Genomic DNA, 19,989 nt, shown 5'->3' with positions numbered 1-19,989 from the left:
TAGATTTCAGATCTAGAAGTATTAATTAGCAGCAGTGTAAGGGATGCAATGGAGGAATTACGGGTTCTACACCCAAGCTCAGGAATAAGGCTACTGTAATTACCAAGGAAAATGATTAGGTCCTGCTGGAGATGTAATGGAAAGAAAAAAGGACTCAAGAGAGCTCTGGAGACAGAATTGATAGGATTTTGTCAATAAAGATCAGAGACTGGTAAAGACATTTTTTTTTTTTTTTTTGAGACAGGGTCTCACTATGTCACCCAGGCTGGACTGCAGTGGCATGAACACAGCTCACTGCAGCCTCAACCCCCTGGACTCAAGCGATTCCCCTGCCTCAGTCCCCCAAGTAGCTGAGACTGCAGGTACATGCCAATCTACCTGTCTATATTTTGTAGTTTTTGTAGAGATGGGGTTTTGCCATCTTGCCCTGGGTGGTCTCAAACTCCTAAGCTCAAGAAATCTGCCTACCTTGGCCTCCCAAAGTGCTGGGATTACAGGTGTGAGCCACTGTGCCCGGCCAAGACTGATGAATATAATACCTGACATGTGAACTCTGAAATATGTGTGAAAGATCTAAATGTCTGGTACGCAGTTGGATATTTGTAACTAAATCTCAAAAATTTTGGAAGGTCATAGAAGTATATGTGGTAGGTGAAGGTATAGATGTAAAAGAGGTCACTCAAGGTAAGAAGTATTTATTAAGTAGGCAAGAATGGAGCTCTAGGAAAACAAATATGTAAGGGGTAGGTTAAAAAAAAAAAAAAAGAAGTAGTTAAAGATAATTGACCAGGAAGGAAGGAGGACAGAAAAAGAGAGTGTTGTCCTGGAAGCCAAGGAATTAAGAGTTTTAAGGAAGGAATGGTTAGCAGAGTCAAGTGAGAGAAGTTTATTAGAGAAGGAATTGCCCTGGGCAAACAGGTTGTTACTGATGGGAAGTGGCTTGTATACAGAAATACTGTATGTCTCCAAAAGTTTGTTCAGGTTAAATAAAGAATCCCCAAACAAGTTAAGTAAACAAGTTTTACTGGAAACATTGTACCGAGCTATCTTATTTTTAACTTCAGGCTTAAGATGGAATAATTAGGTATCACTGTACAATTTGAATTCTTAATCATATAGGTAAGCTCTATTTTTTAAAACTTCTCAGTATAATTTATAGCATACCTTTCTGCATTTGTAGCAGACATAATATGCATATCGATTCATTGCATAGCCAGCTGGGTCATTATAAAACCTCACACCAGGAGTTGTGATAGCTTCACTCTTATGCAGACCTTCATATTCCAATCTCATTAAGGCTTTTCTTCTGACATCCTCATAGAGTTCTTTTATTGGATCAAGTAGGTCTTTTAGTACTATGTGATTAATTTTGTTCTGCAACAAAAAATGAACATTCTTTAGAAGAATCATTTATCAATCAACTCAACAAACACTATGCACCTAAGTGCCAAGCACTGTGCTAGAAGATAACCACAGAGCACACATATTCTAAATAAAATGTCATTTGAAAAACACCCTGTTAAGTCTTTAGAAGCCCATATTTTCCCAAGAGCAGGGAAAATGGGGCAAACGGGACACAGAGCATGAAAATTCCATTTTATTAGCTTTATATTTCCTGAGTCTGAAATATATCTCCTGTTGCCCTAGCTATTGTGGAAATAAAGTTACCTTGCTGCCACAAATAAGACACGCTGTCTGAGTGTGTGTGTGTGCGCGTGTGTCTAATGCTTCCTTGAGGGGAAGGCAGAACGCCAGGTGACAGAAGTGAACAGGTAGCATGTGCTATAAAACCTTCATGTATCTATTAATATTTGTGGCAACATATGATAGGGGAGAGCAAAATACTACAATCTTTTTGATTATTTCTCAGTCTATCTAGACAATGATTGTACTAAGTCTTTCCATATTATACCCTTCATATTAGTTTGCAAATATGAAGATAAGAAAATAGGAACAGCTTAATAGAACAAAAAGGAAAGAGGAATTAATAGGGAAAATACTGCCACACTCTTTAAAAAGAGCTTTTTGTTAATCATTATTAGCTTGCCAAAACAACTTCCTACTTGCTGACTACCTTTGCAGAAACGTGTCAAAATGCCAAGAACTTTCTCCTTGTTTTAACTAAGCTCTAAAAGAATCTGTTCTAGTAGTACTGAGGGTTCCAATTTCACTCTTTAATGGCAGGTATCAGTTTCTACCAACACCAGAGGATCATTCAAACTTTTTAGTAGTCGTTGTCATGTTATGTCAACTGACCTCTCTGGTGGTCTGAGAGTAGAGATACATGCCCCTTAATGCATCATGATGTTTAAATGAACTTTTTCATGTAATATGTTTAACAGAGTGTAATCAGTTTTAAATGGACAATTACTGTTTTGAGATGCATTATTACAGAGAGATTATATTCTCTCTCTGTTTCTCTCTCTCTCATTCCACATGAATGAGAATGGAAGAAATTGCTAGTGACTGGTGTGTAAAACGTAAACTGGAGAGGAAACCAAGAAATGGTGACATATGTTTATTTTGAAAGGTGAAAAGAAAGAACAAAAGAAAAAGAAAGTACATGATTTCAGATTCTTTCCATACCTTACAAATGGGACAAGATATAAATCCAAATGTTATCCTTGGGCCAAGCCATCGATTTTCTAAAACTCGCCGACAGCACTGTAAGTGGAATACGTGACTACAATCCAGCTTAAATAAAGAAAAGAAAAGAAAAGGACATAAGCAAATATAATAATGATAAACAGTTGAGTGACTGGGAGATTATTTAATGCAAGGCACTACTTAAAGAAGGTAAAAGAAAAATTAAGAAATTTACTATAATGAAAATTCAATGGGACACTGAAATTGGGACATTATTATTTACTAAATTTCATTATAGTAAATTGGGACACTATTAACTAGGCCTTCGGCTTCTCCTACTTTTTTACCATTCATATATTAATGCCACCTACATAAAGTAAGCCAAGTTAGGAAAAAACGTAAAATTATTCAATTTTGTATCTCACAGAAAGAAGAAGAAATTACTGATTTATGATTTTGTTTTGGAGACTATTATCTTGGAATCATGAGAACTGAAAATATAAGCAACGGGTAAAAGTTAAAAAAACTTATTGAGTGCACAGTAACTTATATATGTATAAAAGTATTTATCATTATGTATAGATCAATTATATAATGTTGTAAAAATACTATTGTGGATTTTAGAAATTAAGAAGAGCCTTAGCTATTGGGGGATAATCTAATAATCCCCCCCCCCGAACATTTTATACATTCTGTTGATTATAGAGGCTCACACAAATTCACAAATTAACACTGAGCATGCAACATAGGAAGCATAGCATAAAGAGGCAGAATTTGCTCCTCATTAGCCTGGTAGATGCATAGATTAAAAGAACACTTCTGCCTAGCGATATAAAAAAAAATTTCAATCAACTGCTTTTTTTTTTTTTTTTTTTGAGACTGAGTCTGGTTGTGTTGCCCCGGCTGGAGTGCAGTGGCATGATCTTGGCTCACTGCAAGCTCCATCTCCCAGGTTCACGCCATTCTCCTGCCTCAGCCTCTCAAGTAGCTGGGACTACAGGCGCCCGCCACCACGCCCAGTTATTTTTTTTTTTTTTTTTTTTTGTATTTTTAGTAGAGAGGGGGTTTCACTGTGTTAGCCAGGATAGTCTCGATCTCCTGACCTTGTGATCTGCCCGCCTCAGCCTCCCAAAGTGCTGAGATTACAGGCGTGAGCCACCGTGCCTGGCCTCAATCAACTGTTTATTTGACAAATATATTCCCCATGTTAATGTCTGGATACATTCAATACTTTAAAAGCTGAGGCAACCTGAATGGCTGGTGCTGCTGAAAGCGCTTCGGTGAAACATATCATACACATGTCATCGGCATCTTGCTTCAGGCTTGTGGCACTTTTGTCACAGCCGTGTAGACAGGGCAGACAGTGCTCTTCGTTTTTAACACCCCCGCATGGATGGCCACAAGGATGCGTCTTACTACAGGCTATCTTGGCATATTCCTGTTAAAGATGAATAACAATGTTACACAAGTTTTAAAAAAGGCACACATTCTGGTAATTTTCCTTATTATATAAATTTCCACAGATTATTTTCCCACAGGAAGTATCTATGCAGGCCAAGTAACAGCAAAGTAAAGTTATTTCTAATCTTTGTTTGAATATAAATTAGGTTTCTTAACAAAGTCTGTTTTTTTGATGTGATTTTTTTAAAATGCCACTCTCTATAAAGGGAATGTTGATAAGTGAATTATAATTTCATCTTTGTTATCATGCACAGATATGAAGCAAAAAGTTCCTGGCTGGGAGTTGTGGCTTACACCTGTAATCCCAGCAGTTTGTGAGGCTGAGGTGGGCAGATCACGAGGTCAGCAGTTCGAGACCAGCCTGACCAACATGGTGAAACCCCGTCTCTACTAAAAAAACAAAAATTAACCGGGCGTGGTAGTGTGCGCCTGTAATCCCAGCTACTCAGGAGGCTGAGGCAGGAGAATCGCTTGAACCCGGGAGGCGGGGTTGCAGTGAGCTGAGATCACGCCACTGTACCGCACCCTGGGCGACAGAGCCAGACTCTGTCTCAAAAAAAAAAAAAAAGCTCCCCAATGTATAATTTCCCAGTCACCACTCCCTGCATCACCAAAACGTGTTTTTGTTTTTTTTTTTTTTTAAAAAGGCACCTCTCACTCTCTGAGCATATCCACATTCTTATGAAATGAATTGAGAAACCAAAAACATTTGGACAACATAGAATATGTTTATATATGTTCAGGACTAAAGAACTCTTAGATGTTGAAAATGTATTTTAAGGAAATAAGTGAATAATGTGTGTAAGGGATAAAGGAAATACAGTTCATAAATTTTTAACTGTTTCTAATACAAAAGTAGACATTAAATACATATGATCATGGTAACTGAGAAACACATAAAAAGAGTGTGGTTTGGGCTTGAGAGCTTTATTTGACCCATTCTCCAACTTTGGCAATGCATTTGACGCTTCACATAGGTAATACATTCATTTAGGACGCTGAAGTGACGCTGAGCTATAACTCTTATCTATATGAAGTAAAGGTGTCACAGGGGAACATGGACCATTGCTCAATGGGATAGCCTGTGTCACTATATACTCACCTGGCAATCTGCATCAGAACAAACACTGCCAACAGCAGATAACTCTGTTCCACTCCTGGAACCACAGAAGCGACATGCTTCTGAGCTACTTGTGGTGGGTTTGCCTAGGTTCAAGCAGAAAAATAAAAATCCTTCTGATGGATATGTTTTCTACATATTTTAACAGAACTAAATTTTAAACAGCAAACTAGGTTTGTATCAGTTGCTATCCTTGGTAAATCAGCCTGACAGTTTTAGAATAGAAGGTTTCTAAGTTGTCCTAATTATAAAGTAAATAATGACACACACACAAAAAGAAATTAAAGACCTATCTGAAGCCAAATACATTCTTGACTAACATTTTTTTCAGTGAAAGAAACAGACTGGACTTCTAGTCAAATTACCAGACTGAGATGTGACAAGCCCCTGACTCCAAATGCACAATACCATAAAAAAAACCAAAAATTAAATAAAACTACACAGAAGTTAGGGAAATCTTTTAAGTATCTTTATATAACAAAATTATAAGGCATAGTATAAAGCCTATCATCAGAGTATGAAACTTGAAAAACAGAATTCCTACCTCAGGAACTCTGCAATTTGAAAAGGAATTTAAATATGTTTGAAATACTTAAAGAAGAAACAGAATCCATAAAACAAGAACAGAGCAATAAGAAAAAGAAGGTGAAGATTTGAAAATTACAGATCAAGTTGATTTTTAAACACAGATATAAAAATCTAACTATAATTAATATCAATTATTGAATTCAGCAATATTTACAGAAAAATCTATTTAAAAAGGATAGTTTATATCATGACTACAAGGATGGTTAGACATTAGAACATTTATTAATGTAATATATAGCACTGACAGATTATAGGAGGAAGAAATCAGCTATAAGAAAAGTAGGTCATGCTCTTGCAGCATGAAAAGTCACCCTAGAATTCAATTGATTCAGATTTACACTTAACTCCAACATTGGAAGTTTGTGTCAAATGACAGACTGCAGATGTGCTGAAAACTGAGAATTTTTAAGATTCAACATAACTTTGAACTAGGAATATACAAGATTTACTTTAAAAAAACAGCAAAATGAAAACTATGTTTTAGAGATAAAAATACATTTAACATACATAAGTTACTTTTTGTTTAATGTTTATTCATTTTTGTTAATTACTTTATTGCTATCAATGGAAACAGTACCATTCACAAAACCTTCAGAAGCATTAGGTCTACAAAAATCTCTAAAAATATCATAAAATCATACAACCTTATAATAAATAGAGATCTCAGTGATCAACTAGTACAGCAATTTTTATTTTGGGGGAACAACTAGCAGAACTAGAAGGGAATTATCAATAGAAATGTGTTTTATCTATGGAGCCCCATTAGTTGTGACCCTCTCACTTTATAAATGAAGTCAATGAGTTCCAGAGAGGTTAAGTGATGTGCTTGAGGCCACACAGCTAGTTAGTGGCAAATCAGATTTTTTGACTTTTGGTCTAATGCTCTCTCCACCATAGAACACTCTATATATTTAGTAAATATAATAACGTAGACAGTGAACAATGATGTCATAATTAAACATCAGAATACCACTCAAAATTATTCACAGTTTAGTTATAATCAGTCAGCATGGTTTAATCTTTTTTGTGGGTTTTAAAGGCATGGCTCAATCTTTAAACCTTTTACCTGTGTGTTCTCGGAATTCCACCATTGCCTTCATTGTTTTAGAATCTGCTAGTGCCATCAACCAGAACAATTTGGTTCTACCACAACCTTCATGAAGGTCAACCTTTATAGCTTCTTCTTCTTCTTTGAAGACCTATTATTTCATTAAAGAACAGGGAAAAATATGCTTATTTATCACACTGAAAGGGGGAGTATAAAATTTAAATATTCAATAATAATAATGGTTTTCATTTAAGCACCCTAAGAAGTTTTGAATATTTCCAATCTTCTCTTTAATCTTCACAGCAGTCCCTTTTTAATAAATGGAGAAATTAAGTATTTCTAAACATAAAACAACTTGCTATTTATAGATGGTAAGTGAGACAGCTGTGAACTCAACCAAGGTCTTTGATTCCAAAGTCCACTTTCTCCCCCTACAACACCAAGCCTTTTTCACACATTTATTTCAAAATTCACTGAACATATTTTATGCTCCAGAGACAAAAATCTTCACCTGTCTTTGATGAGTTTTGGTTCTTCGATGAAGGTGAAGGAATCGGTCACAGTCTGTACATAAATTTCCACAGACATTGCATAAAATGATTGCTGCTGTTTCACCATCATCATGGTTATCACACATAGGCTAAAATAAGACATTTCCACATGTTACATTAGATTAACAAGAAAGTCCCAGACTCTCAGACAAATTGAATGTAATTTATTTACAAAAATAAACGGTTATTCTGAAGTCTATTAAGAATTTAGAATCTGGGCCAGGCGCGGTGGCTCAAGCCTGTAATCCCAGTACTTTGGGAGGCCGAGACGGGTGGATCATGAGGTCAGGAGATCGAGACCATCCTGGCTAACACGGTGAAACCCCGTCTCTACTAAAAAAAACAAAAAACTAGCCGGGCGTGGTGGTGGGTGCCTGTAGTCCCAGCTACTCGGGAGGCTGAGGCAGGAGAATGGCGTGAACCCGGGAGGTGGAGCTTGCAGTGAGCTGAGATCTGGCCACTGCACTCCAGCCTGGGCGACAGAGCAAGACTCCGTCTCAAAAAAAAAAAAAGAATTTAGAATCTGAATATTAGATAGAAATTATTGCAAATGTACTTAACTATAAAAATTATCTCTCAAAACTCCAAATTCAATGATTAATGCACTTTGCAGGTTCAATGATTAATACAATGAACAGGTATACTTTGTTACTTAGAGACTTAAGAAATGTCTGCCCCATTATGTATCCAAACATTCTGTATGCCAAAGGAATAAACTGTTTATTTTTGAAACTTGAACATTAATAAGAAAATGGTGAAAGGGCCTATAGAAAGTTTTCCCTTCTAGTGAACTTAAAGATACCCATCAAACCTACTTAAGTATATATGTGAACAGGTGGTGTGTCATGTTGCCTGTGTTACTGCTTTATTTCCTTCCTACTATAAGACTGACTACATTTTAGGAAAATATCTAGCCACTGAATCAGACTCTGGCTAAAAATAAATTTTGATATGATGCAAACACGACTCAGAGAAGAAGAAGAAAGCTCTTTTATACACTTAAAAGCCCCTGAAGTTTCTATATACTATGAAGAAGGGATTCTCAGTGAAATAGACTTGTGAGATGAACTTGGCCAAAGGGACACAGTCTTTCAAGAGATCCACTAACTGTGTACATTGATGTGTTTTTTGTTTGTTTGTTTGTTTTTAAGCTAAGCTAAAGCTTACTGTAAAGGAAAGCAAGATACATTTTTACAAAATTCTGATCTCACCATTTGTTTTTGTTGTCCATCCTTTCCCATCCATCTCCCTGAGGAGAGACGATCTACGTGGTCCTGATCAAGAACACATAGGGATGCGAGAGCAAGCCAGAGCTGTTGAAAGGGAAAGCTGTTACACTACTGAATTTTCAGGAAAGACTTATGAAATGCTGACTGTGACACATCACAACAGCTCAATAAATGCTGGTTGATTTTGAAACACATAGATACTCAGTGGCACTCAAGTTTTCCTGATGTGGTAGCAGGTATACACGATCACTGTCCTATGTGCCATGCACACAGAAGGCACTCAGATATCTACTGAACAAGTGACTTTTCTCTGATGAACCCCCCGTCTTCTATCTGACAAATAAAATTATCCTTTATTGGTCTACTATGTAAACAACATATGAATAAATGAATTGGCATATTTAATATTTACTGTACTAATGCCTTCTGCATATTTTTCCATTTAGTATCATCTGACTGAAGCATTAAATGCCAAAGAAGGTGGTATAGCAACTGCTAAATTGTGTACAGTCCCATGAGTATCAGGTACACATTCAATCCTTCTAGATAATAAAAGTTCCTCAGAAGTCTTTGTTGCCCCAGAAGGCCTAATACTATACTCAGTGCACTTTGTCAGAAATACATAAACGTCTAACAAGCTTTAGAAAACGTTCTCAAAAATATGGCCAGGCACAGTGGCTCATGCCTATAATCCCAGCACTTTGGCAGGCCAAGGTGGGTGGATCACCTGAGGTCAGGAGTTTGCGACCAGCCTGACTAACATGATGAAACCCCGTCTCTACCAAATACAAAAAAAATTAGCCGGGTGTGGTGGCACATGCCTGTAATCCAAGCTACTTGGGTGGCTGAGACAGGAGAATCGCTTGTACCTGGGAGGTGGAAGTTGCAATGAGCCAAGATCGCACTATTTCACTCCAGCCTGGGAATCAAGAGCGAAACTCCGTCTCAAAAAAAAAAAAAAAAAAAAGAAAAGACAACTGTTCTCAGAAATTGTTAAAAATTTCTGAGGTTTAAAGCGTAAGCTTCAGTTTTATATAGAATGATATATCCCCTCATTAATGAAGAATAGAAAATGACTTAACTAGCTCAACTCTAAGAAGCGCATGTGTCATTGGATACAGAGAGCAAGAGATGTTAAAATAGGGACAGAAAAATAGAAAAAGACAAATAATGCATGCAAGGAGGAAGGGGAATGCAGACTGAAAGAAAGCAATACATGAGTGGTGGGAAAGGATTACTGTCAAAAATACCTGCTTCAGGTGTCACAGTCAATAATAGTAAGATGGCATAAATTGACTCTTTTTGCCCTAGGGATATACAGTTTATCTTCTTTTTCAGATTTCTGAGGATTAACATAAGCAATTTTTACCAGCATTCACTTTTTCCTAATGTTATCAGACTGCCCTGCTTCAAGGAAATCTCAAATCTTTTCTGGAGGCATATGGGACATGAAATCTAGTAGGTTAAAACTTACTATAAATGTGTCATCTGAAGAATGCAATCTCATTTCCTCAGAGATTTCCACCCTGACCCTGCCCTGGACAAACACTTCTTGCTTTTTAGAAGTAAGACCTATAAACCCTCTAAGTAACTTATAAGGCTCTACATTAGAACAACCAGGCACAGGCAGGGGTCTCGTCTCCAAAGGACCTTTGGTCTATCACAGCATAATGCCGACACGAAACTTACTGTGGTAAACTACAGTAAACAGATCATTAGAAAGACAACACACAAACAACGTACAATGCAATTAGCCTTTTCTAACCAGTGTATCCTTGGCTTCCTAAACAATAACAAAAACAAGTGACACAGAACACATAACAGTGAGAAGTAATGACTAGTTCATAATATAAAACCTCTTTATACTTTTTCAATAAATACAGTATTTGGTCAAAAAATAATTACATTGACTTAGTGATTAAAATTTGTTTAAATCTATTACTGAAAAAGAACATGCAATGATACAGACCAAATTTAAAACAAAACAAAATAAAGCAAAACCTACTCTAGTTGTTGCAATACATCTCACTGGAGACCTAAATTCTTCTTCCATCTTGGTCAAGGCAATGATAGTTTCTGCAATAGCATTTTTTGTCACTCGGGACCAAGCTTCTGACAGATGACCCTGTTGAGCAGAACAGAATATTTTAATAAGTAACCAGAAATATATTACCATAGTAAATTCTTTTTTCTTAAATAACATCTCCTATCAAAAGGAAGTATTTGTTTTTAGTGAGACCATAGAATTTTAGATCACGGGCACAGACTTTTGAACTAACATTTCTTTGCGATCCTATGCAAAATTCAACTTCTAATCATCATTTTGATATTTAAAAATAAATAATTAATTAAGTGCTCAATACTCTTTTCCTGGAAAGTCAAGGGTAATTGCTCTCACATCTTATAAAAACATAACAGAAATACTAAGGTTATCTATGTTTGAGCATAAAATTTACACAGTGAAGCTAACTGCTTTAGATGAGTATTACTGGAACCTAAAATATAAACAGGTTCAAACTACAACTACTTTTATTTGCTACCTTGATTTGTAATGAACAAACATTTAGCTGTCATATAATTTAGGTGTTCCTAAATATTACTCCTAAATATTTTAATCCAATGAACACCCTGAGAAAGTCTGCTTGCCACAGAGGTTGAGAAAATGTCTATGCTATTGGGAAAAGTGATAGAATTTCATTTTCCCCCCAGAAAATCCTCCCACTTCTTATATCCACACGATTTAAGGGGCGGTTCAATTCCTCCTCCTTCTCCAAGCTGCCTTCTGTTCCTTCTGACTCTACATTCCACACTACCTTGGCCTTCTCAGGCTGGTCTCCTAGAAATACAATAGAATGTGTGGAAAATGTCAAGGAGCAACTAATCAGAGCCAGGCATGCTGTAAAGTAACTCCCTGACCTCCACACTCCCAGATCTCCTTTGGAAGCCACCATCTTAAGACAGAGGGCATAGGACATTAATAAAGAAGAATAAAGAGTTTAAAAACCATGAAGACTGAGGAGAATGAGAAACTTCCACTCCGAGAGCTCTCTTCTCCCTTTTTTCCTTTAGGTTTTTGGAATCAAGTTCTTTCTTAGGGTCTGAAAGGGCATATTTTATTTTACTAGATTTTAAAGTCAGGTAACAATTCTCACACAAATTAACTGGAAAATTGGAAATGAACATGGTTTACATAAATGACAAATTTATCACTCACTGAAAAGACAAACAGCATGATAATTAACATACTAAAAATAGTCTTTAAGTAAAGTTACACTAATCTACATCTCCTATCAATTCAGTAGAGTAAGCTGTTCTATCAGTCAGAATCCTGCTGCACTTCCCTGCCAAAACAGTCAGAAGAATGGGAACTTACTGCTGCCATATCCTTGATAAGTTTAATGATGATCTCTGAGATCTGGGTAGGGGTTGAGCCCTTCATCCACCAATGACTTTCACCTCGTCGGAGATAACTACAAGAAAAATTAGCATTTATAAAGCCAATAAATTATCAGTAGCACTAACAAATGAAAAAGATAAAAATGTTATTTCAGAATGCAGCATTTTAGATTTTTAAGTGACAATCAATTAAAACATTTAAGAAGAAAATTCATTAAACCATTACCCCAAATCCCAAGACAGCAGTTAAAGCAAGTGGAGTTTCCAAGTATTTCTCTGTTTGCACATTATTTCTCTGTGCATCTTTTAGAAGTACAGTCCAGGGACCACACACGACTTATTTCTAGTGCATATGCGGATAATGTGGAGCTTGTGCCAGAATATAAATTCACTGTATCACTAAGCACACTACTATTTAGTTCAGCTGACTTTTTTCCTAGCAAGACTACAGGAAAGAAGTGATACAATGATTAACATTCTGATGCTGTCTGCATATTGTCATGGATTGACTCCACAAGTAACACTGTTCCAGATGTCTCTAATTCTCTACTGTTACACACAATTACAGAACATCCTTGCATATATATCTTGGTGCAAATGTATGAAAGTTTTAGAAGTAGAATTGGTAGGTCAAAAGACATGCATGTTTAAACTATAGATATTATTAAACAGATATCCAAAAAGGCTGCAGCAATTTATATGAGATGAAAATGCCTATTTCCTCATAATGTTGCCAAAGCATCAAAGACACTTTGTAATTATTTTAATCTACATTTATCTGATTAGTAGTGAGGTGTCCTCATTTGTTTACTGGCATTTATTAGTTTTTTTCTGTGAACTGACTGCTTTTGTCATTTATTATTCTTATCAGTTGTTTGCCTTTTTAAAATTGATTTGTAGTCATTCTCCTATATTATGCTAATAAATCATTGTCTATTATATAAGTTTAAATATTTTTCTAAGTTAGTTGCTTATATTTTAAAACATTTAAATATTATCACCTATCAAGTAATTTTCATTTTTATATAGTCAAATCTATAAATATCTTCCTATATGACTCTGGGTTCTGTGTTTTGTTTAAGAAGTTCTTACCAAATTGAAGATTACAAAAATATTTTTCTATAATTTGTCCTAGTACAGTTTTAAAAAGAAATGTACATAAAGCTTTAATTGACCTGAACTTTACTTTATTCCCCTATGTTTATTTCTTTTTATTGTGGCAAAAAAAAAATTACCTAAAACTGAAGTTTAATTTTGTGTATGATGAGAGGTGGGTATCTAGAATTTTTTTAACATGGATATCCAAATATTCTGACATCACATATTCAGCTTACTTTCTATTCCCCACTAATTGTAAATGACACTTTTATTATATACATGACATTCTTTTTATATATGAGCCAGTTGTTAATGGATTTTATTTGGTAAGTAACCTAACAAGGTAAAATTTGAAATTATGTCTTAAATTTCTGAACAGTAGCTCACTCTATTCTGTTTTGGTACTAAAATAGAGGCAATAACTAACCTGGAATTGAAAATCATTGGAAGAGTAACTGTTGTAACTCCTTTGCCCACAGTGGTACCAGCTGTTCCTGTGATGGTGGTTCCTTTGGCTTTTAGCTGTACAGTGAGTGCTTTGGCAATGCATCCTAGAAACATGTCCAAGATACCCAGCTTATTCCAGTCTCCTTTCTCTGTTGAGTGAATGATATCACTGATATCTGCTGGGGGGAGGGATTTCACTCCTATGATGCTGGCCAGACGATTAGGGGTTACTTCAGGCAAAACTCTTCTTAGTAAAGAGGTTACCTGGTAAGAAAAATAAAATGAGAGAATTCCATGTAAAGACTGATATTTTAAGGTTTTCTTTTCTTTTTCATTTTTTTTTTTTTTTTTTAAGACAGGCTCTTGCTTTGTTGCCCAGGTTGGAGTGCAGTGGAGTGACCACAGCGCACTGCAGCCTTGAACTCCCAGGCTCAAGGGATCCTCTCAGCTTTGCCTCCCGAAGTGCTGGGATTACAGGCATAAGTCACTGCACACTGTCCCAGGCTTCATTTTTTAATGTACCTAACTACCATTCTGTAACTTCAAAATCTTTAAGAAAAGAAATATGATTTAAACACTATCTTACATTTTGTGAAGAAAGGAAATATGATATACATAATATTCAAATGGTAATAGTAGTGGTAATTACTAACCCAAGGCAGCAAGAAAAAAAAACACCTTTTCTTTCTGGTCAGGGCTAAATGACATTATATATTTCATGGTAATATGGTAATCAGTAGCCAGAATACTCTTTTATCACAACACATTAAAAATGGAACATATTTTAGTATTCTATACTCTCATAATAAACAGTTAAAAAAAAAAAAAAAAAAAAAGGGAGCAAAATACAGGCCCCAAACAAAATAAACTACAAAATAAAAATCTATATTTAGGGTCCTTAGATAATTATCTTTGCATTGCAACTTTTAACAATGGTCAAGTAACAAAAGCAATGGCAAGGCTGTGGTGTGATCAGTCACCTGTCTCTGGACTCTAGGAGAGGCTGTGTGAAGCAGCGAGAAGAGATCCTGAAGCAGAGTTAGCTGTTGAGCCAGATACTGCCGGCCAACGTTAGAGCCACTCAGTGCTAAAACCATAGAGAGCAGCTCAAAGCAGTAGGCATCAGAGGAGGCATCTTCATCATTTGGCTGAGAATTGGCATTTTCTTTGCTTGATATAGCATGTTCCCATTCTTCACGGACTCTGGTAGCTTCCATGCGAATAGCTTGGACGATATGAGCACACACCTATTTAAAGTTAACATAGAACATGTAAAAATATAAGTTTGATTTACTACTCCTAGCAAAACAAGCAAACAAAAGAATAAGACAAGAAAGTAAATTGATACCCAATTTTAATACTATTCTCCCAGTTAATTCTCCATCATATGTCATTCTCTTAACTCATCTGAAAAACAGGTAAAGCTAGGGGAGCCACAATAAAAATGGAAATATTTAAATCAACTACTATGTGTAAACTAATTATATGCAAGTTATTAATGCCTATGCTTGCAGTTTCGCACATCAAAAACCAATCATTAATTTTATCATCGAAGACACTTTTTCTCATGGTTTACCATTATGTTCATAAGGTGCTTTATAGCTGATAAGATTCACAATACTGAAACTATACATGACATTTTACAACTGAAAGCATCTAAGATTAAATGAAACACTGCTAGTAAATTCATGTTGTAATTTATTGAAAAGAATAATAGTGTAGAAAGTTAGAATAGGGTTGGGCGCGGTGGCTCATGCCTGTAATCCCAACACTTTGGGAGGCCAAGGCGGGTGGATCACGAGGTCAGGAGATTGAGACCATCCTAACACGGTGAAACCCCATCTCTACCAAAAATACAAAAAAATTAGCCGGGCGTTGTGGTGGGCATCTGTAGTCCCAGCTACTTGGGAGGCCGAGGCAGGAGAATGGTGTGAACCCAGGAGGTGGAGCTTACAGTGAGCCGAGATCGCGCCACTGCACTCCAGCCTAGGTGACAGAGCGAGACGCCATCTCAAAAAAGTTAGAATAATAGGTTAATTTAAAATCTATATTTGACTTTTGAAGTGATATTTTTATGTCATGAGCACCCCATTATATGAATAATACAGTGCTATTTCCTCACCTGGTTATATTTAAAAATATTAACACTGGTATAGTTAACACTGTCAATTGCTCAGCCAACACATAAAATGGGGGAAAAGAAATATGGGAAATGCAAATCAAATCTGATATAACTGGGTATTTGACACCAAATAAAAAATCTACCCATAACAAACAGCAGCAAGGTAAGCAAGTTTTCACAATCAAAATCTTTAAAATGATGAAGGTATGCCAAAATACTCATTCCTCTCTAAAAAACGGCAGGCACATTCTGCAGGACCTATAAAAGGGTGAGCATAAAAAAGTCTTCATAAATTTTTCAAAATACTTTATACCAAGCTCATCCAACCTGCAGCCGGGGGACTGCATGTGGCCCAGGATGGCTTTGAATGTGGCCCAATACAAATTCGTAAACGTTATTAAAGTATTAGGAGAGTTTTTTTCTTGCAAATTTTTTTTTAAGTTCATCAGTTATTGTTAGTGTTAGTATATTTTATGTGTAGCCTAAGACAATTCTTTTTCTTCAAATGTGGCCCAGGGAAGCCAAAAGATTGGACATCCCTGCTTTATACCCAACAAACAAACTACACACACACACACACACACACACACACACAAAACAAAAAAAAAACAACTAATGAAGACAATGAAATAGCTATTAACCAACCTGTTTTTGTAAGTTAGTCAGCTTACTCCTGCTAAATATGATTCCAACCATATGTTCTTTCAGGTCAGCATCTGATGTTGCCTTTACATAGAAAAAGAAAATGAAAGAATGAAGCGGTCTCTTTAAACAAAATTTGTATATTTGATATTTCAAAGTATCTTGAGAAATAATTTTGTGTATATATTTTTAAAGCAAATTTATTTTAAATTGAGGCTTATAATGCTAAGACAAAGGCTAAAGTTTGAAGAAATCACTATTGGCCAAAGTGACCATAAAAAGAACAAAATTTCAGAACTTAAGAAATCCAGAGAAGTACATTATCTTTTCACAAATTTCTTTAATGTAGTCAATTTGAGTTGCTTTGATTAAACCTATTTCTAAATTATAAACATTATTAGTTCACATCCCACATTTAATTGTTTGAAGAACAATCCAGGAAAATAACATTTGTTTAAAAGGAAAGTGTCCTTACAAACCTCTGTGATGATGGTGGTCTTAAATTAAGCTATTGGAACACTAACAGTCATCAAAGAAATGTATCATAAGGAAAAAAATAAAGACTAAAATTTTATAGGCTTATTATTATTATAGTGCACGCTATTCTTCTAAGTGACAGATATGTGTGTATATATATACATACATGCACACACACGTGCACACATATACACACACACACAAAATCTTATTTAATCTTCACAACAACCCCAGAAGGTAAACTGTAATATTCTGCCTACTTTACAGGTAAGGAAACTGAAGAAACTCTTTTGTTTAAGAATAAAAAATGATGCTTGGTTTTACATTTCTTAGGATAGAGAGCCACAAGAGAATGTCCCTTTCGCCCTAACAATGAGGAAAAAGCTGATCGTCTACAAAACCAAAACTTTTTTTTGGAGTCCATCAGAATGTTGAGATCAGCTACCAGGTAGAATGAATTTCAAATAAACAAATCCAGTTAGTTGGATACTTCAAAACTCTTCTTTCAGTACCGAATAGAACAAGTAAATAAGCAAAAAACCAAAAACCAGTAAGGCTCTTAAAGACTTGAATATTAAGGCTCTTAAAGACTTGAATACTATTGATCAGCTTGAACTAACTGATATTTATAGAACCCCTCAAAGAACAACAGCAGAGTTCACATTCTTTTGACGTGCACATGGACATTCACTAAAACAGACTATATTATAGGCCAGAATCCAAATCTTAACAATTTTAAAAGGACTGAAATTATACGAAGTATATAGTTTGACCACAATGAAACTGAACCAGAAATTAATAATATAGAAAGCTAACAGGAAAATTCCCAAATATTTGGGAATTAAACAAGGTACTTCTAAATTACCCAAGGGTCAAAGAAGAAATCAAAATGGGGCCGGGTGCAGTGGCTCACGCCTGTAATCCCAGCACTTCGGGAGGCCGAGGCGGGCAGCTCACGAGGTCAGGAGATCAAGAGCATCCTGGCTGACGTGGTGAAACCCCGTCTCTACTAAAAAAATACAAAAAAATACAAAAAATTAGCTGGGCGCAGTGGCGGGCGCCTGTACTCCCAGCTACTTGGGAGGCTGGGGCAGGAGAATGGCATGAACCCCAGAGGTGGAGCTTGCAGTGAGCCAAGCTCGCCACTGCACTCCAGCCTAGGCAACAGAGCAAGACTCTGTCTCAAAAAAAAAAAAAAAAAAAAAAAAAAAAAAAACAATCAAAATGGGAATAAGAAAACATTGTGAATTCAATGAAAATAAAAACAGAATACCCCAAATTTGTGAAATGCAGCTAACATAGTGCTTAGAAGAAAATAATAGCATTAAATACTTAGATGAGAAAACAAAGGTCTTGGAGTCTGTGATCTAATCTTGGACATTAAGGAGTCAGAAAAAGATGAACAAATGAGTACAAGGCAAACACAGGGTAAGAAATAAAGATGTGAGCTGAAATAATTTTAAAAAGCAAAAATAGAGGAAAATCAATGAAACAAAAAGTTAGCTTCTAAAGAGATCAAATGGATGAATCTTTAGTGAAACTATTTCAGAAAAAAAGAATGAAGACACAAATCACCAAGAGACATCACTACAGGTTCTACAGATATTAAAAAGACATAAGGTTATATTATGAACAACTTATGCCAATAAATCCAGAAACTTAGATGAAATGGACAAATTGCTTGAGTGTCAGTACTAAAGCTTACCCAAAAAGAAACAGATGACTGAAACAGTCCTGTTATCTATTAAAGAAAGTGAATTTTTAGAATAGAGCATTTATTTTGCTACTTAAGCACTAGCTAGATTATATATGAATCTTTTAGACAGTTCTTTCATCTGACTCTTGTTTACTTCTTTCATCATTTATTTTTGCTTTTTAAAAAATCTTTGAGATATAGTTCACATACCATGCTATTCACCTATTTAAAACATACAATTCAATGGTTTTTAGTACATTCAGATATGTGCAACTATCATCAGTCAATATTACGGCATTTTTATTACCTCTAAAAGAAGCACTATGTCATGTAGCTACCATCACCTAGTTTTTTTGTTCATTTAAGGAAAATGAACTGTATATAAGCTAATATCACATGTTGACTAAAATACATAGCAATATATGGATTATCTTACTGAATAAAACAAATCGAGAAAGAGAAACATATAAAGGTACCACTGTGCTCCTGTCTGGGTGACAGAGTAAGATCAGGTCTCTTAAAAAAAAAAATCCATTCTGATAGAAATTCTCAGCAAACTAGGAATAGAAGACAACATTCTTCAATCTTATTAAAAACATTTACCCCCCCAAAAATCTATAGTTCACATAACATTTAATAACGAATGGTTTATACTCTCAAGATCCAGAGCAAGTCAGAGCTATCTGTTCTCACTACTTCTATTCAACATGGCGCTTAAGGGCTTAATCAAAGCAATAACACAGTAATATAAGAAAAGAAATTTAAGTCATAGAGTTTAGAAAGGAAAAAACTCAAATTTATTGAAGACTACAGGATTATCTGAGGAAACCCCAAAGAGTCTATAAAAAGTTTCTGAAATTAGTAAGTAATTTAAGATCACAGGGTAGAAATCTAATATACAAAAGTCAATTCTATTTTTATATACTAGAAATGAACAATTGGAAAGTGAAATAAAAAATACCATTTATGATAGCTTTACAAACGTTAAATGTTTAGGAATAAATTTAATAAAATATGTACAAGATGTGTACACTGAATTACAAAACACTGCTGAGAGAAACTTTAAAAAGAGGTAAAAAAAACCCTGATATATATCATGTTCACAGATACGAAGACTCAATATTATTGACATGGCGATTCTCCCTAAATTATCAATTTGGTGTTAATTCCAGTCAAAACTCCATCCTTTTTTTTTAAAAAGAAACGGATGAGCTGATTCTAAGCTTTATATGGAAATGCAAGAGATCTAGAGTAGCCAAAATAACTTAGATAAAGAACAAAGTTAGAATCTGATATCGACTTTTTATAAAGCTATAGTAATTAAGACAGTTTGATGGATCAATGGAGCAAAATAGAGTCCAGAAACAGATCTACGCATTTATGGTAAATTCACTATTGATAAATGATAGTCTTCTCAATGAATCGTAGTAGAACAATTGAACATCTATATGCAAAAGATAAACCTAAATTCCTGCACAGAGGGTTCATAGGGAATGGAGAGGGTTCATAAAAATTAAAATGTATACAG

General features: G+C 35.4%; 1 protein-coding gene across 14 annotated transcripts in view; it reads right to left on the bottom strand.

Annotated features, from left to right (window-relative positions):
• MYCBP2 (MYC binding protein 2) overlaps positions 1-19,989 on the bottom strand; it is a 292,153-nt gene that overhangs the window by 10,080 nt on the left and 262,084 nt on the right. For all 14 annotated transcript variants that reach the window (XM_010374615.2, XM_030921889.1, XM_030921891.1 and 11 more), the window contains 12 exons: positions 16,292-16,372; positions 14,505-14,771; positions 13,505-13,788; positions 11,957-12,053; positions 10,589-10,708; positions 8,566-8,667; positions 7,315-7,443; positions 6,822-6,954; positions 5,150-5,253; positions 3,836-4,024; positions 2,587-2,694; positions 1,165-1,374 (listed from right to left, as the gene is read on the bottom strand). In XM_010374615.2, the coding sequence (XP_010372917.1) occupies positions 1,165-1,374; positions 2,587-2,694; positions 3,836-4,024; positions 5,150-5,253; positions 6,822-6,954; positions 7,315-7,443; positions 8,566-8,667; positions 10,589-10,708; positions 11,957-12,053; positions 13,505-13,788; positions 14,505-14,771; positions 16,292-16,372 (1,824 nt within the window). The remainder of the gene's footprint in view (positions 1-1,164; positions 1,375-2,586; positions 2,695-3,835; positions 4,025-5,149; positions 5,254-6,821; positions 6,955-7,314; positions 7,444-8,565; positions 8,668-10,588; positions 10,709-11,956; positions 12,054-13,504; positions 13,789-14,504; positions 14,772-16,291; positions 16,373-19,989) is intronic.

This window comes from Rhinopithecus roxellana, chromosome 18 (genome assembly GCF_007565055.1).
Source record: "Rhinopithecus roxellana isolate Shanxi Qingling chromosome 18, ASM756505v1, whole genome shotgun sequence".
Classification (NCBI taxonomy): domain Eukaryota; kingdom Metazoa; phylum Chordata; class Mammalia; order Primates; family Cercopithecidae; genus Rhinopithecus; species Rhinopithecus roxellana.
The sequence above is the reverse complement of the archived record's forward strand: the minus strand, read 5'-3'. Positions and strand labels throughout refer to the sequence as shown.